Source organism: Macaca nemestrina, chromosome 14 (genome assembly GCF_043159975.1).
Source record: "Macaca nemestrina isolate mMacNem1 chromosome 14, mMacNem.hap1, whole genome shotgun sequence".
Taxonomy (NCBI): Eukaryota; Metazoa; Chordata; class Mammalia; order Primates; family Cercopithecidae; genus Macaca; species Macaca nemestrina.
Genome location: NC_092138.1, coordinates 83,119,567 through 83,144,807, shown reverse-complemented (window position 1 = coordinate 83,144,807; position 25,241 = coordinate 83,119,567). Strand labels below are relative to the sequence as shown.

The window sequence follows — 25,241 nt, the reverse complement described above, 5'->3', positions numbered from 1 at the left end:
TTTCTATTGTTTTAAATTGTCTATAATACAAAAAAGTCCTTTTTATTACCTAAGTAATTTTTTTTAATTACCACAAAAATTTGGAAAAAGAAAAGATAAATAATAAAGAATAAATAAAGGAAAGCTGGAAATAAGGTTTGGCACTAAAATGCACTGCAGTAAGGTGCCACAGATTTGCTAACGGTATCAAGGAAATTCATCCCTATATTTTCTATCAGACTTCTAAAAAAAAAAAAAAACAAAATCGATGAGCATCACAGCATCTATAAGATAAAAATAAGGTAAGGGCCCATAAGAAGCACAGCCATTCTTATTAGTAAACCAGGAGAGAAATTCTTCCCACAGGTATTCATTAAAGTGTTTCTTCTTTAAGTGAGCCACTGGCAAAATGTCAGAACACAAAGTCTAAAATGTAAACTCTGGACCAATTCAAGGGCACTGTTGTTTCTGAATTACAGAAACAAAACAAAGTAAAACCCGAACCTCCTCTGAAGTTGATTTCTTCCATAAAATCGTCACATAACACAAACTGTGGAAATGGTGTTAGATGTATTTGATATATGACACACTTTTCCTCAAAATAACGTATCAACATGAAATACCTAAAGACAGTGCAAAAGAAAATAAATAAAACCTGAAAAAAAAGTTTTTTCAGACCTTTTTTTGACCAAATGCAAAGAATATATTAATAACTCCTTCTTTTTTTTTTTTTTTTTTTTGAGACAGGGTCTTGCTCTGTCACCCAGGCTAGAGTGCAGTGGCACGATCATGGCTCACTGAAGCTTCAACTTCCCAGGCTCAGCCTCCTGAGTAGCTGGGACTACAGTCTCGTGCCACCACGCCCAGTTTATTTTTTTGTAGACATGGGGTTTTGCCATGTTGCCCAAGCTTGTCGCAAACTCCTGGACTCAAGTGATCCATTCGCCTCAAAAGTGCTGGGATTACAGGTATGAGCCATTGTGCCCAGCCTTATTAAAACTTCTTAGTGGTAGATGAACAAAATAACCTTCTTTACTAGAATTAACTGAGAGCTCACATTACTTGTTTACTTTAAATTACAAAATAGTTTAAAAACAGAAGGCAGAAATGTCACTGTTATAGGATCAATTCCATATTTTGGAAGAAATACGTAAGTTAGGATTTATATTTTCTAACATAAAATATAGTCTAGATCTTACCAGTTGATTCCATTTTCTTACTAACTGCTTCTGGGTATTCATCTAAGAAGAAATCTGGTTGCAAAGGATGACCTGAAAAATTGACCCCAAACCATTAGGTTAATGTAACTACAACATACTAAGATTTTAACATCTGTTTAGTAAACATATCTATTTCATTAAAAATCATTCTGGTGCAACAGAAAAGGCCTCCGTGAGAACTGCGAATGACCTGATCTTCATTCAATTAATTTTCTCATAATTCAGTTATCCTCCTCTCCTCTGATAAATTTTATCTTCAAGATTTAATCCCCAAAAGATCACCTGTTCTGTAAAGCCTTTACCTGCTCTCCCAGGAACCTTTGCCCTTCTCATCCTACACTGCTCTTCTGGCCCACATTCTTCCAAAGTGCTCAGGACTCATTTCTTACCTGCCCTCCTAAGAGCAGAGGGCCCCTTCTTAAGAAGGACTTTCTTCTCAGCATTAGTGCATTTGGGTCTCTTCTCTCTCTCCCTCTTCCTCTCACTCCATCATCATGAAAACTAAGCTATCCTATTCCATCCATTCCACTGGGTTATTATTATTATTATTGACACAGGGTCTCACTGTCACCCAGGCTGGAGTGCAGTGGCACGATCTTGGCTCACTGCAACCTCCACCTCGTGGGATCCAGTGATCCTCCTCCCTCAGCCTCCCAAGTAACTGGGACCACAGGTGCAAGCCACCATATCCAGCTAATATTTATTTATTTATTTATTTATTGAGATGGAGTCTCGCTCTGTCACCCAGGCTTGAGTACAGTGGCACAATCTCGGCTCATTGCACCCTCTGCCTCCCAGGTTCAAGGAATCCTCCTGCCTCAGCTTCCCAAGTAGCTGGGATTACAGGTGCCCACCACCAGGCCTGGCTAATTTTTGTATTTCTAGTAGAGACAGAGTTTCCCCATATTGGTCAGGCCGGTCTCGAACTCCTGACCTCAGGATATCCACCCACCTCGGTTTCCCAATGTGCTGGGATTATGGGCATGAGCCATGGCACCCGACCACTCATTTTTATTTTTTATAGACAGAGGGTTTTGCCATGTTGCCCAGTATGGTCTTGAACTCTTTGGCTCAAGTGATCTGCCGGCCTTGGCCTCCCAAGGCGCTGGGATTACAGGTGTGAGCCACTGCACACAGCCTCCACTAGGTCTTATTTTCAGCTAATGGTTGTGGTTAGCAAATAGGCTAACTGTTTTAATTACACTGATAACTCCAAGACACGTGCACACTAGAAGATTTAAAGGCCACAAAGCCTTCAAAACTATAGTACAGTGAGATGTTAACAATCTCAATTGCTCTCTTTTTCTTTTCCTTTCTTTCTTTTCCTTTTTTTTCTTTTCTTTTCTTTTTTTTTTTTTTTTTTTGAGATGGGGTCTTGCTGTTTTGCCCAGGCTGGTCTCAAACTTCTGGGCTCAAATGAGCCTCCTGCCTCAGTCTCCTGTCTCTCTCTCTCTTTTTCAGAAGTTTAAGCAAACTTCTGGAGGGCAGGAATGAATTCATCTTTGTTGTATCCTAATATCATAGTATCTGGTCATACTAAGTTCTCAATACTTGATAGGATTTTTAATTTAAATAAAATTTTAAAACTTGTGCACAATTACACTGTGTCTTTAAAACCTAAAGTAATAATTATATTCCTGGGTACCAGGACCCAGAAGACCCGAATCTAGTCAGGTTCTGCCGCCTGTTAGCCATCTGCTCTTAGGCAAAGGCTCAATCTCTCTGAGCCTGTTTTTCCACTTGTAAATATTAACTACCAAATATTCTGAGTGTACTATATGCTGGGCACTGTGCCAAAAACATACGTTATCACATTTAGTCTTTACAAAAATCTTGTATGAAATGTATCGTTCTCTTAAGTTTACCAATATGGACATTAAGGCTGAGACAGACAAACTGGGTGACACGCTCAAAGCTGCATAGCAGTGAGCAGCAGAGCTGCAATATGAACCTGGCTTGTCTTCTCCCAAATTCCATGTTCTTAATCACTAAGCATTACTTCCCTTACAGAATTGTTATGCAGGCTAAATAGATAATGCATATAAGAGTGTTTTATAAAACTATAATCTGCTATTTAATTCAGTTGGAACTGCAGAGATGAGCAGGGATGATACAAATATAAACATGGTTTGTGTCATTTAGAAGCTCAGCTTAATGAATAATACTTAAAATATACTTTACCATAAATTAAATTTACTTCTATACATGGCTATATTAGAATACATCATATTCTATATGGTAAAAATCCATTATTATCATTATCATCCACGATTTCAGAGAGAGAGAGTTACTTAAAAAGAGGGCTTTCTGGAAGCTTCTCAGATCACTTTACTACACCATGCCCACTCATCTACACCATCTGTCATTAAGCTACTCTAAGAGACTGCACTTAAGAGACAAATATTTACAGAGTCTACAATCATAAATTATTTTAAACAAAAAAATTCATGACTGGGCCAGGTGCAGTGGCTCACACCTGTAATTCTAACACTTTAGGAGGCCAAGGCAGGCAGATCACTTGAGCTCAGGAGTTCAAGACCAGCCTGGGCAACATGGTGAAATCCCACATCTACAAATATAAAAATTAACCAGGTGTGGTGGCACATGCCTATAGTCCCAGCTACTCAAGAGGCTGCGGTGGAAGGATTGCTTGAGCCTAGGAGGTGGAGGTTGCAGTAAGCTGAGATCGTGCCACTACACTCCAGCCAGGGTGACAGAGTGAGACCCTTTCTCAAATAAATAAATAACCCACTACTGTACCATCTGTCACCACGTATTCTTGAACAAAATCTTTACTCTGTGATTTTAAGACCAACTTTAAAAAATAATTTTCATTTCTTATTTCGAGATTTGGAAGTGGCTAGTAGCTGATCTGACTTTCTGTGCTTATATATATCACTTCAAAAGCCCTCAACTCACCTCTATTTTTTATTCATCTTTTTTTTTAAGTTGTGTTGGTATGGGTTTTTTTCCTTCATTGGGAAGACAGCTTTTAAAATAACATATTCATTTTACGATCACACAAACACAAAAAACAGATGTGTTCATGGCAGAAAATATGGAAAAACATATTGTTACTTTTAAAAACTATACAAGCATTACCTGGTTTAATTGCATAGATGTCAAAATTTTGTATTCCTTCTGCTTTTAAGATATTTTCATCAATGACGAAGTTGCCAGTAAAACTTTTTGGCTTTTGGAAAATGGAATATGCTGCATCTGCAATGATATCCACTTTTCTACACTGGCTTTCGATACCAGGTCCTCCCAGCATCTCCATAGCAGCAGTGTGTATGGCTGTAGAGAAAACACACACACACGTACACTCGTAACTCCAAATCAAATAATAAAACTATGGAAGTAACAAGCACTACCCTTCACAATTATCAAGGCTAATTCTTTCATTTCTCAGATGATGAAAACAAGGTCCAGAATGCTTAAGGGATTTGCCAAATTTTTTTGCTTTTTGTTTTTGTTTTTGTTTTGGAGACAGTCTTGCTGTGTCGCCCAGACAGGAGTGCAATGGCGTGATCTCCGCTCACCGCAACCTCCACCTCCTGGGTTCAAGCAATTGAACCCAGCCTTCCGAGTAGCTGGGATTACAGGCGTGCGCCACCACGCCCAGGAAATTTTTTGTATTTTTAGTAGAAACGGGGTTTCACCATGTTGGCCAGGCTGGTCTCAAACTCCTGACCTCGTGATCCATCCACCTCGGCCTCCCAAAGTGCTGGGATGACAGGCGTGAGCCACTGAGCCCGGCCCCAGAATTTGCCAAATGTTCCACAGAGAGAACTGGGTAGAAAACACATGTTCCTTACTCTGTGCAACCCTGCCTTATACTACAGACTAAACCAGAAGACTCACAGTAAAATTCAATGAACTTTCTGATTTAGAATGCTCAAGAATTTGCATGTCTTTTAAAGGAATAACTGAAGAGACCTCTAATAGCTTCCAATTGATTCTCTTGATAACAGCTAAGAGATGACTGCCTGAAAACAGACAGTACCACCAGTATTAATACCCAAAATTTCCTTTCACATAAACATATGGAATGCATATGAGGCTTAAAACATCAGCACTGCCTGTGATGACTCCTTCTCTGGGAAGAGAGCTTATTTCCCCTCTTTAACACCTGTCAGCCACCACCAACCACATGCACACATTCTTGTGGGAATTCACTGAACCAACAATGCCACTGATTATAAAGTGCACCATTATGTTAGGGACCACTAAGGAAACAAAAAAGCTGCCAATTAAATTATGATATATCATTCATTGTAAGATACAGACTGGTATCGGAGATGTACAAATATAATACATGGGCATCTCAGCATCAATGAAAATGGTATAAACTCTTTCACCTAGTCAGTGAATAGGTTCCTTGAAAAACACTCAATAAATATTGCTTGGATTTCTGGGGGGGTGCTTTTTAAATTCAGACAACTCTGTTCTGTAGAAAATATTAGAAAATAGCCAGGTGCGGTGGCTCATGCCTGTAATCCCAGCACTGTGGGAGGCCAAGGTGGATGGATCACTTGAGGTCAGGAGTTCGGGACAAGCCTGGTCAACATGGTGAAACCCCATCTCTACTAAAAATACAAAAATTAGCCAGGCGTGGTGGCGAGTGCCTGTAGTCCCAGCTACTTGGGAGGCAGAGGTAGGAGGATCGCTTGAATCTGAGAGCCAGAGGTTGTAATGGGCTGAAATTACTCCAGTGTACTCCAGCCTGGGTGACAGAGTGAGACTCCGTCTCAGGAAAAAAAAAAAAAAAGGAAATAAAGAGAAGTAAAAGGAAAAATTGCTTAATTAATTATAATTTCCCTATCTAGGGATACCTGCTGTTAATATTTGCATATAATTTTTACTATGTTAGCTGTACTTTTAAAAATTATGTGTCTTATATGAAGTAACTTGAAACTCTACAATTAACAGTACATTATTAATTACACATTGTCAACAGTAACATCTCAATTTGCTTACATATATCCTAGTTTACATCAAACAAGAAAAGTCTATTTATTTATTTATTTTCCAACATAATTCATAGGTTCACAGAAAGTCAATTTATTTAAATGTACTTAGGTTTGTGAGTTTCTAGTACTTTAGATAAAACTTATTTCCATACATTGTTAAAATACAATTTTAAATTATTATATGCTAGAATAACTTACATATTTTGGTCTATAAGATGAAATGTCTGTAGCTTTTAAGGGCCATTGGCCCTTTTGCATTCACTCAACAAATAGTTATTAAGCACTTACTATATATAAGTCAGGCGCTATTCTAGATATTAAGGACACAGATGTTGACAAAACGGACATAAGGCATCTACCTTCGTGGAACTTACATCCCTTTTTTTTAATGTTCAATTAATTTAGGGAATTTCTTGAAAGCATTGAGTTAGAAGACACTTTTCTACTTCATAACTAAAAAATCATTTACTAGGAATAATTTTTTTTTTTTTTTTTTTTTTTTTCCCCGAGATAGGGTCTCATACTGGCACCCAGGCCAAAGGTAGTGGTGAGATCATGGCTCTCAGCAGCCTTGATCTCCTGGGCTCTCAAACTATCCTCCTACCTCACCCTCCCACCACATCCAGTTTTTTTATTTATTTATTTTTTTTTGAGACGGAGTCTGGCTCTGTCACCCAGGCTGGAGTGCAGTGCCGCGATCTCGGCTCACCGCAAGCTCCGCCTCCCCCGTTCACGCCATTCTCCTGCCTCAGCCTCCAGAGCAGCTGGGACTACAGGCGCCCCGCCACCACGCCTGGCTAATTTTTTGTATTTTTAGTAGAGACGGGGTTTCACCGTGTTAGCCAGGATGGTCTCAATTTCCTGACCTCGTGATCCACTGGCCTCAGCCTCCCAAAGTGCTGGGATTACAGGCGTGAGCCACTGCGCCCGGCTTTTTTTTTTTTTTTTTTTCTTTGTAGAAATGGGTCTTGCTATGTTTCCCAGGCTGGTCTCCAACTGGTGGGCTCAAGCCATCCTCCTGCCTCGGCCTCCCAAAGTGTTGGGATTACAGGTGTGAGCCACCATGTCCAGCCCTAGAAATAATTTTTTTCCGTAACCAACAGATCAAGAGCAAGAGCTCTGGTCTCACTCTTGAACTGATCCTTTATTAATTAAAAAAAAAAAAAATAGCAGCTGGATGTGGTGGCTAGAGCCTATAATTCCAGATATTCTGGAGGCTGAGGCAGGAAGATTGCTTGAGCCTAGGAGTTTGAGGCTGCAGTGAGCTATGACTGTGCCACTGCATTCCAGCCTGGGTGACAGAGTGAGACCCCATCTGCTTGTCAAAAAAACACAAAAATTAAAAATGAATAAACTAAAATAAAAAATAGCACCTGCCATTCATTAAGTATACCCTGTGCCAGGCATGCTATTACCTATTTTACATACATTATCTTACTTAATTCTTAGAACCCTAAGGTAGGTCCTGTTGTTATTCCCATTTTATAGATAGGAGTGCTCAAGCACAGAGAAGTTAAGTAACTTGCCCAAGGTCACAGAAGCTAAAATTCAAACACCCAGCAGCCTGACTTGAGAGCCAGGCTCTCATCCATGATGCAACTAAATGGGTCATACCTTGTTAATCAAAGTTCTTGGAGTTCAGTTATCATCTCACTCTCGAAAACTGTAGAACTTTCCTGCACATAATTGAGTATAATCTATTTTGAAACGATATGCATACATGCACACTCCTAGTCTCCATGTAAACGACATCAGTTGCACAAGAATCCTTAAAAATTCTAAATTAGAAGTCTAATAAAAATATGTCACATGTAAGTATATACATGCTATGTGTGTGTGTCTATAGAATAAGAAATGTTCCTCCAACCTATCATTACTTTAACAATCTTTCTAGGAAAGATACAAAGAAGGTACAACTAGACACTCAAAAATCAAGAAGTGGGCCATTGAGTATTTCTCAACACAGATTTTGGAATGCCAACAAGCTAACCCAACAGGTTAGAAAAAACTGATAACGATAGAAACAGGTTAACAGTAGGATAAATCAAATGAAATTCACTGATGATTTCTGGGAAAGAAAATAAGCAAGATTTATAATGAAAGCAGATAAACCATGGATCACAAGAGTCACAACATCAACCCTAAAACTTAAGTCTTATTAAGAGATAACTGAAGAGACATCTAATAGCTTCCAGTTGATTCTCCTGATAACAGCTAAGAGATTACTGCCTGAAAACAGACAGTACCAACAGTCTTAAGACCAATCAAAGATTTCCTTTCACATAAATATATGGAGTGCATATGAGGCTTAAAACATCAGCACTGCCCGTGATGACTCCTTCTCTGGGAAGAGAGCTTATTTCCCCTCTTTAACACCTGTCAGCCACCACCACACATATCCACATACTCGTGTGTGTATCCACTGAACCAGTGATGCCACCGATTATACAGCACACCATTACCTTAGGGATCACTAAGGAAAGAAAAAAGCTGCCAATTAAACTATGATATATCATCCATTGTAAGATACAGACAGATATTAGAGATGTACAAATACAAAGCATGGGGATGTCAGAATCAATGAAAATGTATAAACTGTTTAACCTAGTCAGTGAACAGGTCCCTTGAAAAACAGAGAAACTAGTTTTGATTTCTAGCACCAGACAGGAAGGAGGTGAGGCACCACCTTGTCGCCTCACCCTCCTTGGTTAGCTGAGTTCACAAATCTATTTGCAATATAGTCCAGGTGACAGAGGTCTGCAGCTGCTCTGTGATACTTCTGCGGCCTTCCTCTCTGCAGCCATTACCAAATCAGTAGCTGCCATACCCAGACTCCCCACCCCAAGCCCAAATCAAATCCACCCACAAGTGGACTTTCCTGCTTCTACTACACTTGTCCAGACCAGTCACAAGGTAAGAAGAGTACGCATTGTGAATAGCAGCCATCATCCCTCTCTCCTTCTCCACCCTCCATTTCAGCAGGAACCATGAAACAGGTCTTATAAAAAGAAAAAAATTACAATTCTGAAGGTGACCTAGTTGGAAGCCTGAAATTCCATGTTGTGAAACAACTAGAGGCCGGCCCTCTGATCCTTTCTCTGGATGTGCTGAATTCAGCAGGGTGAAAGTGCTAAACCCAGGAGGAGCAACGAAGTCAGTGTTGTTGAGAAGAGCACGCAGCTGAAAAGCCAAGCGGCAGACCAGGACACTGCTGTGATTGAGGATAATATATGTTACACTGTACTCACTCCGTTAAGCACAATAAATCTCTTTTTTCTTGAAAGGCAATAATGTTGGGAGATTACTTCTGGTTCCAGCTGACATAAAGAGAGTCACTCTACGCTGTCATCTAAGATGAGGAGATGCGTGTTTTCCTTTAAATAGAGGCCTCACAAACAGCCAAGAGCCTGGCCACCCTCTCAAGTCCATTTTCACCCCTCCATTTTCATTGCCTCACTCATGAATAATGTAATATTCTAGCTAGCTTTCCTGCCTCTTCTCTCTATAATCTTACAAGCCATCCTATATTCAGATGCCAGATTAAACTTCCTAAACCTCATCAACAACCATATTACTTCAGTGCTACTATTTTCCCTAGTTTATTATTAATCTTCTGCTTTTAAGTCTTCAGTGGCTCTCCACTGAATACAGGTTACAACTCAAGCTCCTAAACTTGGCAGACAAGACCATCCATCTCATCCATCTTCCCCACACCCTCACACTCACCCAACATTCCAGTCAACCTGCAAAACTTGAGTTGCTCAAGTTCAGTAGGAAATAACAAGCCCACACCCTATCATACATACACCAGCCTTGTAGTTCCACCGCACAGACAGTATTTTCCCAAACTGCAATCTTTGCATGCATCGCTCCCTCTGCTGAGAAATGTCTTTCCCAGTTCTCCTTTCTGAAACATTCCAACATCCCCTTGAGATCTCTTTTCAATTGTTTACCTACTTTTGAAAATCTACCTCTCTGATCATTTATCCTGAGCTACTATGTCTCAAAAGCACCCTGTAGGCCAGGCACGGTGGATCACACCTGTAATCCCAGCACTTTGAGAGGCCGAGGAGGGTGGATCACTTGAGGTCAGGAGTTCCAGAGCACCCTCGCCAATGTGGTAAAACCCGTCTGTACTAAAAAAAAAAAAAATACAAAAATTAGCTGGGCGTGGTGGTGCGTGCCTGTAGTCCCACCTACTTGGGAGGCTGAGGCAGGAGAATCACTTGAACTCAGGAATCAGAGGTTTCAGTGAGCCAAGATGGCGCCACTGCATTCCAGCCTGGGTGACAGAGCAAGATTCTGTCTCAAAAAATAAAAAATAAAAAACAATACCCAGTACATAATTCATCATACCATGCACCACAAGGAACATGACTGTAAATTGGATTTAGTGTGTCATCAAGTCTAGCACCAAGTAACATCACTGGCTCCAAGATGTCTAGTAAACCTTCTAAAATGAATATCTTGAAGCTAAAGCAAAGATCTCAGCAATGAGCTGATTTTTCCTGCTGATCCTGATAATGCCCTCTATATTCCCTGATACAGAACATTCTGCCTGTTATATAAGCTTTGTCCACAATATTTTGGAGCCAGGCAGAAGGTAATCATATTGCACATTCATTCACTCATTTACTCACTCATCAAATATTTATTGAATGTCATCAAATATTTATCTACAATGACTACAATAAAACGAACAAAGCAAACACTGTCCCTATCCTCAAGAAGTTTTCATTCTAGTAAAGAAGACATTAAATAACCATAATTATAAGTTAATAATTACAATTGCTGTAAGTGATGTGAAGATGTACAGACTACTAAACCCGATGATCAGTCCCATTTTGTAAGAACTATCAGCATAATCTGACACAATTGATCACTCCCTATATTAGTCTGTTCTCGCATTACTATAAAGAAATACCTAGGCTGGGCACGGCTGTAATCCCAGCACTTTGGGAGGCCGAGGTGGGTGGATCACTTGAGGTCAGGAGTTCAAGACCAGCCTAGCCAACATGGTGAAACCCCGTCTCTACTAATAATACAAAAAACTTAGCCAGGTGTGGTGGTGCACGCCTGTAATCCCAGCTACTCGGGAGGCTGAAGCAGGAGAATCACCTGAACCTGGGAGGCAGAGGTTGCAGTGAGCTGAGATCGAGCCACTGCGCTCCAGTCCAGCCTGGGCAACAGAGTAAGACTCCGTCTCAAAAAAAAAAAAAAAAAGAAAAAAAAAAGAAATACCTGAGACTGGGTAATTTTTTTTTTTTTTTTTTTTTTTTTGAGACGGAGTCTCGCTCTGTCACCCAGGCTGGAGTGCAGTGGCCGGATCTCAGCTCACTGCAAGCTCCGCCTCCCGGGTTCACGCCATTCTCCTGCCTCAGCCTCCCGAGTAGCTGGGACTACAGGCGCCTGCCACCTCGCCCGGCTAAGTTTTTTTTTTTTGTATTTTTAGTAGAGACGGGGTTTCACTGTGTTAGCCAGGATGGTCTCGATCTCCTGACCTCGTGATCCGCCCGTCTCGGCCTCCCAAAGTGCTGGGATTACAGGCTTGAGCCACCTCGCCCGGCCAAGACTGGGTAATTTTTAAAAGAGGTTTAAGTGGCTCACAGTTCTGCATGCTGTACAAGCATGGCTCCAACATCACTTGGCTTCTGGGGAGGCCTTGGGGAGCTTGTACTCATGGCGGAAGGTGAAGAAGGAGCAGGCACATCACATGGCTAAAGGAGGAACAAGAGAGCGAGGGGGTGTGCTACATACTTTTAAAAACCAGATAAGAACTTGCTCACTATGGTGAGGGCAGTACCAAGGAGGATGGTGCTAAACCGTTCATGAGAAAGCTGTCCCCATGATCCAATCAGCTCCCACCAGACCCCACCTCCAACACTGGGGATGACATTTTGACATGAGATTTAGGTGGAGACAACATCCAAACTGTATCACTCCCCATTCTCCTTGGAACAGTTTCTTCAGCCAGCTTTCATCTCCTCTGGGTTTCTTCCTACTTTACTCTCCTATGTGGGTCTTCCTCTTCTTGCCAACCTTTCAATGTTGAAATGGGCAATGGTCCTTTCTCTTCTTCTCACTGCCTAGATGGTATCGTGTAGTTTTGTGGCTTTTAATGCCTTCTATATGTTGATAACCCACAGATTTTTATCTCCAGCCTGGACCACTCTCCTGACCCCTATTCACAAGCCCTGCTGTCTAATGACTGTCCCCGCTTGGGTGTTCAAACACAACACCCCACACTGAATTCCTAAGCTTGCCCTCCATCTGCTCTACGTGCAGCTTTCTCCATCTCAATTCCTGAGATGGAGATAGTCTCCACCGTCCTAGTAACTCAAGCCAGAAATCTTTATTTTTTTAATTTAATTTTTTTTTTTTTTTTTTGAGTTGGAGTCTCACTCTCTCACCCAGGCTGGAGTGCACTGGCGTGATCTCAGCTCACTGTAACCTCCACCTCCCAGGTTCAAGCAATTCTCCTGCCTCAGCCTCCTGAGTGGATGGGACTACAGGCACGCATCACTAAGCCAGGCTAATTTTTTGTATTTTTAGTAGAGATGAGGTTTCACCATGTTGGCCAGGCTGGTCTTGAACTCTTGACCTCAGGTGATTCATCCACCTGGGCCTCCCCAAAGTGCTGGGATTACAGATGTGAGCCACCGCACCTGGCTATTTTCCAGAAATCTTGGAGTCACCCTTGACTCTTTCTCTCACGTCCCAAAGGCAATCCATCAGCAGATATTGTTGGTTCTACCTTGAAAATATATCAGAATCTGGCCACTCTCCACCACCTTTACTGCTGTCATCCTGGTCACAGCCACCAAAATCTGTGCCTCACTTCCTGCAATAGCCTCCCAACTGTTCCCCCCTTTGCCTCTCAAGAATCTAGGCTTGGCTGAGCACAGTGGTTGACGCCTGTAATCCCAGCACTTTGGGAGGTCGAAACAGGTGGATCACGAGGTCAGGAGATCGAGACCATCTTGGCTAACACGGTGAAACCCCATCTCTACTAAAAATACAAAAAATTAGCCGGGCGAGGTGGCCAGCACCTGTAGTCCCAGCTACTCGGGAGGCTGAGGCAGGAGAATGGCGTGAACCCAGTAGGCAGAGCTTGCAGTGAGCCGAGATCATGCCACTGTACTCCAGCCTGGGTGACTGAGTGAGACTCCGTCTCAAAAAAAAAAAAAGGAATCAAGGCTCATCAGAACAGCCAGAGAGGTTTTTTAAACATTTAGGTTTGATCAGGTCCCTTCTCTGCTTGAAATCCTGAAACAGCTCCTCATTTCACCCAGAGTAATCTAAGACCAAGTCTTGGCAAGGGCCTATAACATCTGACCCCCATTTCCTTATGGACATCATCTCATTTTCTACTCCTCTCCCCTCACTCTGGCGACAATGGTCTTCTCCCTGCTCTTGCATCATGCCAGTCATACTAGTCCACAGGACCTATCCACTGCTGCTTCCTCTGCCTTGCAGGTTTTCCCTCAGATAACCTTTGGCTAACCGTATTACCCCTAAGACTAACCATATGCTCAAATGTCAAAGTCTATGCTCAAATGTCACCTTCTCAGAAAGGCCAAACCAACTTCCCTGGTGGTCTGACAGTTAGGGCTTGGCACTCTCAGAAAGACCAAACATCTCTTTTCTTTCTTTTTCTTTGAGACAGGGTTTCACTCTGTTGCCCAGGCTGAAGTGCAGTGGTACGATCATGGCTCACTGCAGCCTTGAACTCCTAAGGCTCAGGTGATCCTCCCGCCTCAGCCCCCTGAGTAGTTGGGACGACAGGCACACACCACCACACCCTGCTACTTTTTGTAAAGACGGAGTTCTGCCATGTTGCTCAGGTTGGTCTCGAACTCCTGGGCTCCAGTGATCGGTCTGCTTTGGCCTCCCAAAGCGTTGGGATTACAAGCAGGAGCCACTGCTCCTGGCCTAATGCCAAACCCTTCTACCCTATTTAAATTACCACCTTCCTTCCTCAATGGCTGAGACTCCAATCCCCCTTCCTTTGTTCTATTTTTCATAACAGGTTACCTTCTAGCATACTATATACTTTGCCATTTATCATGTTGTCTGTTGTATCTCTCCCAATTAGACTGTAAGTTCCATAAGGACAGAGATTGTTATCTCTTTTGATCTCTGATGTATCTTCAGCAAACAGAACACAGCTTGGCACAAAATAAGGGTCCAATGAATGTTTATTGTATGAATAAAATTTAAAATTCTTAAGAGTCAAAGAAGGCTTTTTCTGACTTTGTTACCCCAGGATCCCAAAGACCTACAGGTGCGGAAATAAAGGAAAGTGGGGGGAGGACAAAGTACAACTGGTGGTAACAAACTCTTAAATCTCCCATACTAAATGGTAAACTCTTTGAGGGTAGGGATTGTGTCACATTCATCTTAGTACCCATGTGGCCTTGCCTTGCACCAAGTAGACAGTTAATAAATTATCTGTCAAATGCGTAACAAGTGAATAGTGCAGAGAACTGTGCCTGGCATGTAAGAATGAACGTTTCGGAAATGAACGAATGTAAAGTGAGAAGTCAGCTGCGCACAGTGGCTCATGCCTGTAATCCCCGTACTTTTGGAGGCTGAGACGGGCAGATCTCCTAAGCTCAGGACTTTAAGATCAGCCTGGCCAACATGGTGAAACCCTATCTCTACTAAAAATACAAAAATTAGCGGGGCGTGGTGGCGTGCGCCTGAAATCCCAGCTACTTGGGAGGCTGTGGCCTGAGAATCGCTTGAACCCGGGAGGCAGAGGTTGCAGTGAGCCAAGATCGCACCACTGCACTGCAGCCTGGGCAACAGAGCGAGACTGTCTCAAAAATAAAAAAAGAGAAAGTGACGAGTAATATAAGGGAGGTACAAAGAGGGAAAATAATGTGTTAGAACTTTGTTACCTAAGAGACTTCCCTTTCTAACTATACTTCCTAACTCTCTATATCAACTTTAATGACAACAATGATGTGAGGGAGGGTGATTGAGATAGGGTGAGAAAAGGCAAAGAAGTTGAAAAAGAGAGACACGATAAAGTGTGAGCTTTTAATTTTTTTGGCTGTGACCCATAATAGGTAACATTTTCATATATGACACTTATATATGAAACAAAAGCTTATGAAACAATACTGGCCCTTCCTCTGTGCAGTGCACTCTAATATTTTCTATTCGATTCCACTAGAAATAATAATAAAAAAAAAAAACACAACAAAACAACTCTGGCTGCTACTCACTAAATCAATTTCACAATCCACTAAATTGATTTCATGCCTCACTAAATTGATTTCATGACTCACCAATGAGTCTTGACATACAGTTTGAGAAATATTGAAGAAGTGCCTTTTTCACTCTCTTTTTCCCCACTGCGAAAAACATCACTCTTCTGAAAATCTTAAAAGAATTATCTGCTACAGAAACATAAAGGAAACAAAGAAGCAATAAAACATGGTTTTGGTCCCACAGTGGGGACCAGGAAAGAAAGGAGTGTTGGCCAAATTGCAGAAGAAAGGAATTTAACCAAATTGATTCCTGGACTACTTAGAAGAAAAAGATGGTGATTGGAAAACTGGCTGCAACCCTCAAATATTCCTAAGAGTTACCTCAGCAGCATGCCCCAGTACTCGGTAAATTCTCACCCATAACCCCTTGTTTCCCCTCATCTACACCACAGGCCATAGAATTTTCAGTACTGCTTGGAGCTGGGGAACTCCCTTTATCCAGTACATAGCAGACAGGAAGCAACAATGAAAAGAAATCATTTATTCCTAAACTAGAACTCTGGATATGTTTCACACAGCTATATGTGGCAGTTCAGTTCAAGAGTACCACCAGGGCTTTAATAATACTTTGCATAAATGCTGGATTAAATATGCTTTTAAAACCTAACTTCTACCAACCTAGACATACACTAGGTAAAAAGGCCAAAGAAGTATCCCCAGTACCCATGTCTACTTCATGATAACCATCCAATCAATAGTTGTTGGATGATGAATGAATAAACAAAATAATGCCAGAAGAAAGAAGAATGGAAATAAACAATATACTAATATAAGGGTCCTTAGAGGATACAGAAAGACGTTAAATGATACGACTGGGAGAATCAGGAAAATCTGGAATGACAGAAATCCTGTAAGATAAACAACCTGGTTTTTCAAGAAATAAGTGGCAAGAAAAAAAAATGAGTGTAACTGCTTTAGATTAAAAACACTTGAGACTGGCCAGGCGCGGTGGCTCACGCCTGTAATCCCAGCACTTTGGGAGGCTGAGGCAGGTGGATCACGAGGTCAGGAGATCAAGACCATCCTGGCTAATAATGTGAAACGCTGTCTCTATTAAAAATACAAAAAATTAGCCGGGCATGGTGGCAGGCGCCTGTAGTCCCAGCTACTTGGGAGGCTGAGGAAGGAGAATGGCATGAACCCGAGAGGCGGAGCTTGCAGTGAGCTGAGATCCGGCCACTGCACTCCAGACTGAGTGACAGAGCAAGACTCCATATCAAAAAAAAAAAACAAAAAAACAAAAAAACAAACTTGAGACTTATCAAACAAATGCAATGTATGGAACAATTTAGATCCTGATGTAAATAAACCAACTGCAAAGAAAACATTTATGAGACCCTTGAGGGAATTTGAACACTGACTAGATATTAGATGGTATTAAGGTATGTTTGTTAGCTATGATAATAATTTTGCCTTTTTAAAGAGCCCTAATCATTTAAAAATGCATATTGAAGTATATACAGATGAAATGATGCTATGATTGAGATCTGCTTAAAAATAATGTGGTGAGGGCCAGGCACAGTGGCTCACACCTGTAATCCCAGCACTTTGGGAGGCCGAGGTGGGTGGATCACTTGAGGTCAGGAGTTCGAGACCAGCCTGGCCAACATGGCAAAACACCCTCTCTACTAAAGATACAAAAATTAGCCGGGCACAGTGGCGGGCGCCTATAATCCCAGCTACTCTGGAGGCTGGAGCAGGAGAATCACTTAAACCTGGGAGGTGGAGGCTGCAGTGGAATGAGATCGTGCCACTGCACTCCAGCCTGGGTGACAGAGTGAGACTCTGTCTCGAAAAAATAATTAATTAATTAATAATATAATAATCTGGTGAGGTTAGAAGTGGGTTTAAGGCTGGGCGTGGTGGCTCAAGCCTGTAATCCCAGCACTTTGGGAGGCCGAGACGGGCGGATCACGAGGTCAGGAGATCGGGACCATCCTGGCTAACACGGTGAAACCCCGTCTCTACTAAAAAATACAAAAAACTAGCCGGGCGAGGTGGCGGGCACCTGTAGTCCCAGCTACTTGGGAGGCTGAGGCAGGAGAATGGCATAAACCCGGGAGGCGGAGCTTGCAGTGAGCTGAGATCCGGCTACTGCACTCCAGCTTGGGCGACAGAGCGAGACTCTGTCTCAACAACAACAACAACAAAAAAAGAAGTGGGTTTAAAGGGAGATGGAGGTGGGAGGGCCGATAAAACTAGATTGGCCATGTGGTGAAATCGCTGAAGCGGAATTGTACATGATGTACTAGTCTCCCTACTTGTATACATGTTTGTACGTATGTTTGACTTTTTTCATAAGTAAAAGTTTGAAAAATATGCAACAAAGGGCTTTAGAGGTTATTTATAATACTGAATTTTATATAAGGGGAAACTAGGTACAGACAGCTACTGCAGCTCACACAGCTAAGAAGAATATGTGCAATACAGAAACTGAATTATTTTATTTTTATTTTTTCGAGGGACTGGTTCTTTAGTTCATAAAGACACTTGTCAATATTCAGTATCAAAACAGTTGCACTATTGATTTTTCTTTCTCCCAATCAGCCCCAAAGAGACTACACCAAAGGCTAGTACATTTTAAACCAATAAGCTGCAGGATGTACACCTAACAGACCTCAGAGAAACCTTACCAGGGCAGAGAGTGGTGGCTCATGCCTATAATCCCAGCACTTTGGGAGACCAAAGCGGGTGGATCACCTGAGGTCAGGAGTTTGAGACTAGCCTGGTCAAAATGGCGCAACCCCATCTCTACTAAAATTACAAAAATTAGCCAGGCATGGTAAAAGGCTCCTGAAGTCCCGGCTACTTGGGAGGTTGAGGCATGAGAATCGCTTGAACCCGGGAGACGGAGGTTGCAGTGAGCTGAGATCATGCCACTGCACTCCAGCCTGGGTGACAGAGCAAGACTCTGTCTCAAAAAAAAAAAAAAAAAAAAGTCTTACCAGAAAGTGGGGATTGGGTAGGAAAAGAAACTTTAAAAGATGAGCAAAGTGCCAGCCCATGGACTATAGAGGCTATCACAGCCAGATGGGGGTGGCCAGAGTGCCACAAGCCCAAAGAAGCAAAGAGAAACTGAGTAATTTTAAATACTAATGTGACGTTTGGATATTTTATCAAAATTAGTTCTGGCAGGGCACAGTAGCTCACGCCTGTAATCCCAACAATTTAGGAAGCCGAGGTGCAAGGGTTTCCTGAGCCCAGGAGTTCGAGACCAACCTGGATAACATGGCAAGAACCCATCTCCACAAAAAAAAAAAAAAAAAAAAAACCTAAAAAACCAGCTGGGCATGGTGGTATGTGCCTGTGGTCCTAGCTATTTAGGAGGTTGAGGCAGGAAGATGGCTTGAGCCCAGGAGGTCAAGGCTGCAGTGAGCTGTGATCATGCCATTGCACTCCAGTCTGGGTAACAGGGCAAGATCTTATCTCAAAATAAATAAATAAAAATCAGTTCTATCATTTCTTTACCTGAACTATATTATATGGTTAATTGAGAATCTGGAATACAGAATAAGTGTGCTAAAAAGAAAATTAACAAAATGTGACACCGAGAATATGAAAGCTCAAAGGCTCTCACAGAAGAGAAGATACAGATGGAACTAATTTCCATAATTAATAGATTATGGAAGCCTATTTGCAACTTTACAATCAAGAGTTCAAACATTTGAAGAGTATCTAGGTAGATTACCTCTCTGGCTGCATTATATTTATATGATTTATTTGCCCTAACAAAATTTGTAAACCACTAACGGCAGAAACAATATGTTACTGCTTAATTCTCCAATAGTTCCAAGTTTGAGATATGACTAAAAAGTAATATTTCAATTTTATTAAGCATTTAAAAACTTACATGGAGATTTTATGGTAGTTCAGTATAAGTTACCAACTTACCAAGTCCACTTGGTAGATAGGAACATTACACAAAAATTTCCAGCAAATCAAGTAAGACCTTAATGCCTTAACTATCACATTTAATACTAACACAGCATTAAGTAGTAGAAAGGATGCAAGAACTGAAGTTAAAAAAAGGGAAGAAACTGTGTATATATAATGATGAAAAGAAAAGCCTTCCCATTATTGACAAGAACACAACAAATATACGTCCCATCATTGTTACTATTCAACATTGTTCTAAAAGGATTAGCTAATCTAATAAGAAAAGGAAACATAATTTAACATATAAGGAAAAGGCAGAAACACAATTGTCACTTTTTGTGATAAGACTTTAAACCTAAAAAAACTAGGAGAATCTGCAGAAAACTTTTTAGTACTAATAAGAGAGTTCAGTTTACTAGTATATTTGTAATAAAGATATATCATTTTTATATTTATATATACTTTAACAAATTAGAAAATATATTGAAAACAATAAAAATATAAAATATTGGCTGGGTGCGGTGGCTCACGCCTGTAATACCGGCACTTTGGGAGGCCGAGGCGGGCGGATCACAAGGTTAGGAGATCGAGACCATCCTGGCAAACACGGTCAAACCCCATCTCTACTAAAAATACAAAAAAAAATTAGCTGGGCGTGGTGGCGGGCACCTGTAGTCCCAGCTTCTCGGGAGGCTGAGGCAGGAGAATGGCGTGAACCCGGGAGGCGGTGGAGCTTGCAGTGAGCTGAGATCACGCCACTGCACTCCAGCCTGGGCGACAGGGCAAGACTCCATCTCAAAAAAAAAAAAAAAATATATATATATATATATAAAATATCTAGTAATATATCTAACTAAAAATGGATAGGACTAGTCTTCTGCTTCTGGAAATACGTTTTCTTTTTTTCGCTGCTGGGGGCTGGCATCCCTAACACCGCATTGTTCATGTATCAACTATATGATGACTTATAAACTCTAAAGGGCTGTCTCATTACAATATAACTATAAATAAGCAATAAGCATTTTTTAAAAGCACTGCTGGGCTCTCAATAAGTCAAGAGAAAACTACTAGTGAAGGCTAGAGAGAAGGAGAGAAGAGAATGCAGTAAAGCAAGAAAAAAAGAAACCAAGGACATAAGAATTGGAATGTTATTATAGATTATATGATTACCTGCACAGAAAATCCAAGAGACTCTAAATTATTAGACTCAACAAGAAAGTTTAGAAAGATAGCTGCCTATAATGTTTAAATGCAAAAACATTTCTACACCCTAGCACCAAACAGAAAATATAATTTTTTTAAAAGATACCATCTAGGGCGGGTGTGTGTGGTGGCTCATGCCTATAATCCCAGCACTTTGGGAGGCCAAGGCAGGAGGATCATCTGAGTTCAGGAGTTCAAGACCAGCCCGGCCAACATGGTGAAACCCTATCTCTACTAAAAATACAAAAATTAGCTGGGCATGGTGGCGAGTGCCTGTAATCCCAGCCATTTGGGAGACTGAGGCACAAGAATCACTTGAGCCTCAGAGGCAGAGGTTGCAGTGAGCCGACTACGCCACTGCACTCCAGCCTAGGCAACAGAGTGAGACTGTCTCAAAAAACAAACAAACAACAACAACAAAGACACTATCTAGAATTGTAGCTGCCTCAAAACGAGATGGTGAGAAAGCGTTCCCTTCCCTAATCTTCCCATGCTCATATGAGTCCTTCAGAATTCAGTGACTTCTGGCCTGGTGCAGTGGCTCATGCCTATAATCCCAGCACTTTGGGAGGCCGAGGCAGGTGGATCACCTGAGGTCAGGAGTTTGAGACCAGTCTGGCCAACGTGGTGAAACCCCCTCTCTATTAAAAATACAAAAATTTGCTGGGCGTGATAGTGCACGCCTGTAGTCCTAGCTACTCGGGAAGCAGAGGTTGCAGTGAGCCAAGATTGTGCCACTGCACTCCAGCCTGGGTGACAAGAACAAAACTCGTCTCAAAAAAAAAAAAAAAAAAAAGAAAGAAAAGAAAAGAATTCAATGACTTCCACATTTCCCTCTTCCCCAAAATCTAGGTTTTGAAGACAGTGTAGTCAAAATTTAGCCGGGCACAGCGGCAGGCGCCTATACTACAGACAAGTATTAAACTTTTCTCTTCTCCTATCTCTTCAATGTAGAGAGTTGATATTTGGTACCTGTATTTCATATTCCCAGTTATTCTAGGTAATCCATGTACATTTGACCATATATTAAATATACTACAGGTTTATTTGCTAGCCATTATTTTCTCTCCTCTTTTTTTCTGACTCCTATCTTGAAAACTCTGTTCTGACAGATTTGCTGCTTGGTTAACAGCCCTTTCTATAAGACTCTTCTCAAGTGTGGTAGCATATCCACATATCTTCCCTTCATCTTGTCAATAAATAACTATCTTGGCTGAATCCCTTTCCATCAGTAACATACAGATGTTATTCCACTGCCTTCTAGTTTCTGGCATTGAAGATAAAAGAGTCTGCAATCTTTTTCCTTTGTAAGTAACATATATTCTGCCTGAAGGCTTGGAAGATTTTTTTATCCTTGAAATTCTGAAGTTCTCCCAGATGTCTTTCTCCCCCTCATAAATTCAGCCTCAAATCTGGTCAACCTTTTAGTCTACATCCATATCGGTCTTTCTTCTGCTCAAGGGAATTGTTTCCTATTAGTCATTCAATTATTGTTTCTCCTCTATTTTTTCTCTTTCCAGATATCCTTCTGGGACTTCTGATATTTGCATGTGAAGTTCCCTGGATGTGTCCTCTAAGCCTCTCTCCATTTTCTTCAGGGTGTTTTTGCTCTTCTGAGATATTTCTTGCAGTAGACTATCCAAGCTGCTTACTCAGGTGTTACTCAACATCCAACCCTTCAACTACTATATACATATATGTATTTTATTTGTTTTGTTTGTTTGTTTGTTTGTTTTTTGAGACGGAGTCTCGCTCTGTCGCCCAGGCTGGAGTGCAGTGGCGCCATCTCGACTTACTGCAAGCTCCGCCTCCCGGGCTCACGCCATTCTGCTGCCTCAGCCTCCCGAGTAGCTGGGACTACAGGCGCCCGACACTATGCCCGGCTAATTTTTTGTGTTTTTAGTAGAGACGGGGTGTCACCGTGTTAGCCAGGATGGTCTCAATCTCCTGACCTCGTGATCTGCCCGTCTGGGCCTCCCAAAGTGCTGGGATTACAGGCATGAGCCACGGCACCCGGCCCATTATGTATTTTAAAAACACAATCTATTTTTAGTTCCAGAAAGCATTTTTCATACTATAATTCAATCTCTTATGTTATGATTTTTCTTTATGAACTGAGGTATTTTCTGTTTCTTTAGCAGTTTTATTTCACTGAAAACTACTATTCTGGGTATTCTGTTTATTTTTTCTGTGTCTGGATATTGGGTCCTCTTAGCTGTACTACCATTTTTCTTTGTTTCCTCATAGCACTGTTCACCCTTATGTAGCTTTTTTTTTTTGAGACAGTCTCGCTCTGTCACCAGGATAGTTTAAACGATGCTAGCGTTGCCAGCAGTAGTAAGTTATCATATCAGATATACTAGTCACTGAATCTATTTTGGGACTTGATGAAGTCTCCAAGGTCTCCTCACTTCCACACCTCAAGGATAGGAAATACTTACCTTGCCTGTTGAGCCACCCCGTTGAGTCCTCAGATCTCCATGGTCAAAGCCCTCTCCAGGAACTTCTGAGTATCTGTTCTTTCTCAAGTTCTCTGCCCTGGCTCCATTCTGTCCTCTAGCTCAGAGAGAACAGTCTTTCACAAGCTTCTCAAGTTCCTTCTCTTACAGAATCAAGTCCTACTCCTTCCTTCCTAGTCCTACCTGCCCACCACCGTAGCAGCTGCTCCAATCAGGGGAACGGAAGGGATAGCAGGGACATGACTTCCAGTAGTCATCTTCCTAGAAACCCCCTCTGCCGGCAAATTCAGTGAAAAAGATTCCAATTTGCCATCAGTAGAAGTGATTTTTCTTTGTTTTTGTGGGTTTTTTCCCAAGACGGAGTTTTACTGTCTCCCAGGCTGGAGTGCAGTGGTGCGATCTCGGCTCACTGCAAGCTCAGTCTCCCAGTTTCATGCCATTCTCCTGCCTCAGCCTCCCGAGCAGCTGGGACTACAGGCACCCGCCACCATGCCCAGCTACTTTTTGTATTTTTAGTAGAGACGGGGTTTCACCGTGTTAGCCAGGATAGTCTCAATCTCCTGACCTTGTGATCTGCCCGCCTTCGTCTCCCAAAGTGCTGGGATTACAGGCGTGAGCCACCGCGCCCGGCCTAGAAGTGTTTTAAAAAATGTAATGAGGCTGGCGCAGTGGCTCATGCCTGTAATTCCAGCACTTTGGGAGGCCGAGGAGGCTGTATCACTTGAGGCAAGAAGTTCAAGACCAGCCTGGCAAACGTGGCAAAACCCCCTTTCTACTAAAAAAAATACAAAAAAAATTTTAAAAATGTAATGAAGAGGCCGGGCACAGTGGCTCACACCTGTAATCCCAGCACTTTGGGAGGCCGAGGCTGGCAGATCACGAGGTCAAGGGATTGAGACCAGCTGCTTGGGAGGCTGAGGCACAAGAACTGCTGGAACCCGGGAGGCAGAGGTTGCAGTGAGCCGAGATCACACCACTGCACTCTACCCTGGATCAAAAAAATAATAAGTGTCAGGGACAATACGTGAAAATCTACCAAATGAAGTTTTTAAAAATACATACCTGTTTTAGGCCATAATGCATTGACTGCAATTTCACCTTTAAATTCTTCTGCCATTCCAAGCACATACATAGACATACCATACTTAGCAATGGTATAAGCTGAAAGAAGCACAAAAAATAATAATCTAATTATAAAAGAAATTAATTTGATTAACTTGTGAGTAGAAATAACCAATTTTTCTATTACTATTTTCTTCCCAATATATGTGTGTATGTATGTATATACATATATATGTGTGTATGTATGTATATACATATATATGTGTATATGTGTGTATACATATATGTATATACATGTATATACATACAACATATCCATATACAGATATATATCAGGAAGAAAACAGTAATACACACATGTATACAGACACACATACATATATACATATGTATACACATATTCTTTTTTTTTTTTGAGACAAGGTCTCACTCTATCACTTGGGCTGGAGTGCAGTGGTGTAATCATGACTCACTGCAGCCTCTACCTCCTGGGCTCAAGCGACCCTCCCACCTCAGCCTCCCAAGTAGCTGGGACTATGGGCACGTGCCACCAAGCCTGACTAATTTTTCAATTTGTTGTAGAGACAGGGCTTTGCCATGTTGCCTAGCCTGGTCTTGAACTCCTGGGCTCAAGCAATCCATCTGCCTTGGTCTCCCAAAGTGCTGGGATTACAGGTATGAGCCACCACACTCAGCCTCCCTGATGTATTTTTGAGAATTCTTTTCAATAATATAAAATATAACTTTTAAATGTACTATTTTCTAAAGAACAGTTTTTATAGAAGTGAACAGAGATGAAATCATTTTATATATTTCCCTCCTAATATTTGATTAAAATAAAAGTGACAGTAATAAACTTTCATTTTTCTTAATACTATAAGGGTAAATTACATTATTATTTCTTAATATGTTACACCTTTTTTTTTTTTTTTTTTTTTTTTGAGACGCAGTTTCACTCTGTTGCCCAGGCTAGAGCACAGTGGTGTGATCTTGGCTCACTGCAAACTCCACCTCCCTGGTTCAAGTGATTCTTGTGCCTCAGCCTCTGAGCAGCTGGGATTACAGGTGTGTGCCACCATGCCCAGCTAATTTTCGTATTTTTAGTAGAGATGGAGCTTCACTATGTTGGCCAGGCTGGTCTCAAACTCCTGGCCTCAAGTGATCTGCCTGCCTCGGCTTCCCAAAGTGCTG

At 41.6% G+C, this 25,241-nt stretch overlaps 1 protein-coding gene across 3 annotated transcripts in view; it reads right to left on the bottom strand.

Moving 5' to 3' along the window:
* LOC105481082 (hydroxysteroid dehydrogenase like 2) overlaps positions 1 to 25,241 on the bottom strand; it is an 82,964-nt gene that overhangs the window by 29,687 nt on the left and 28,036 nt on the right. For all 3 annotated transcript variants that reach the window (XM_071078181.1, XM_071078183.1, XM_071078182.1), the window contains exons 6-8: positions 24,051 to 24,149; positions 4,302 to 4,496; positions 1,179 to 1,250 (exon numbers count right to left, since the gene is read on the bottom strand). In XM_071078181.1, the coding sequence (XP_070934282.1) occupies positions 1,179 to 1,250; positions 4,302 to 4,496; positions 24,051 to 24,149 (366 nt within the window). The remainder of the gene's footprint in view (positions 1 to 1,178; positions 1,251 to 4,301; positions 4,497 to 24,050; positions 24,150 to 25,241) is intronic.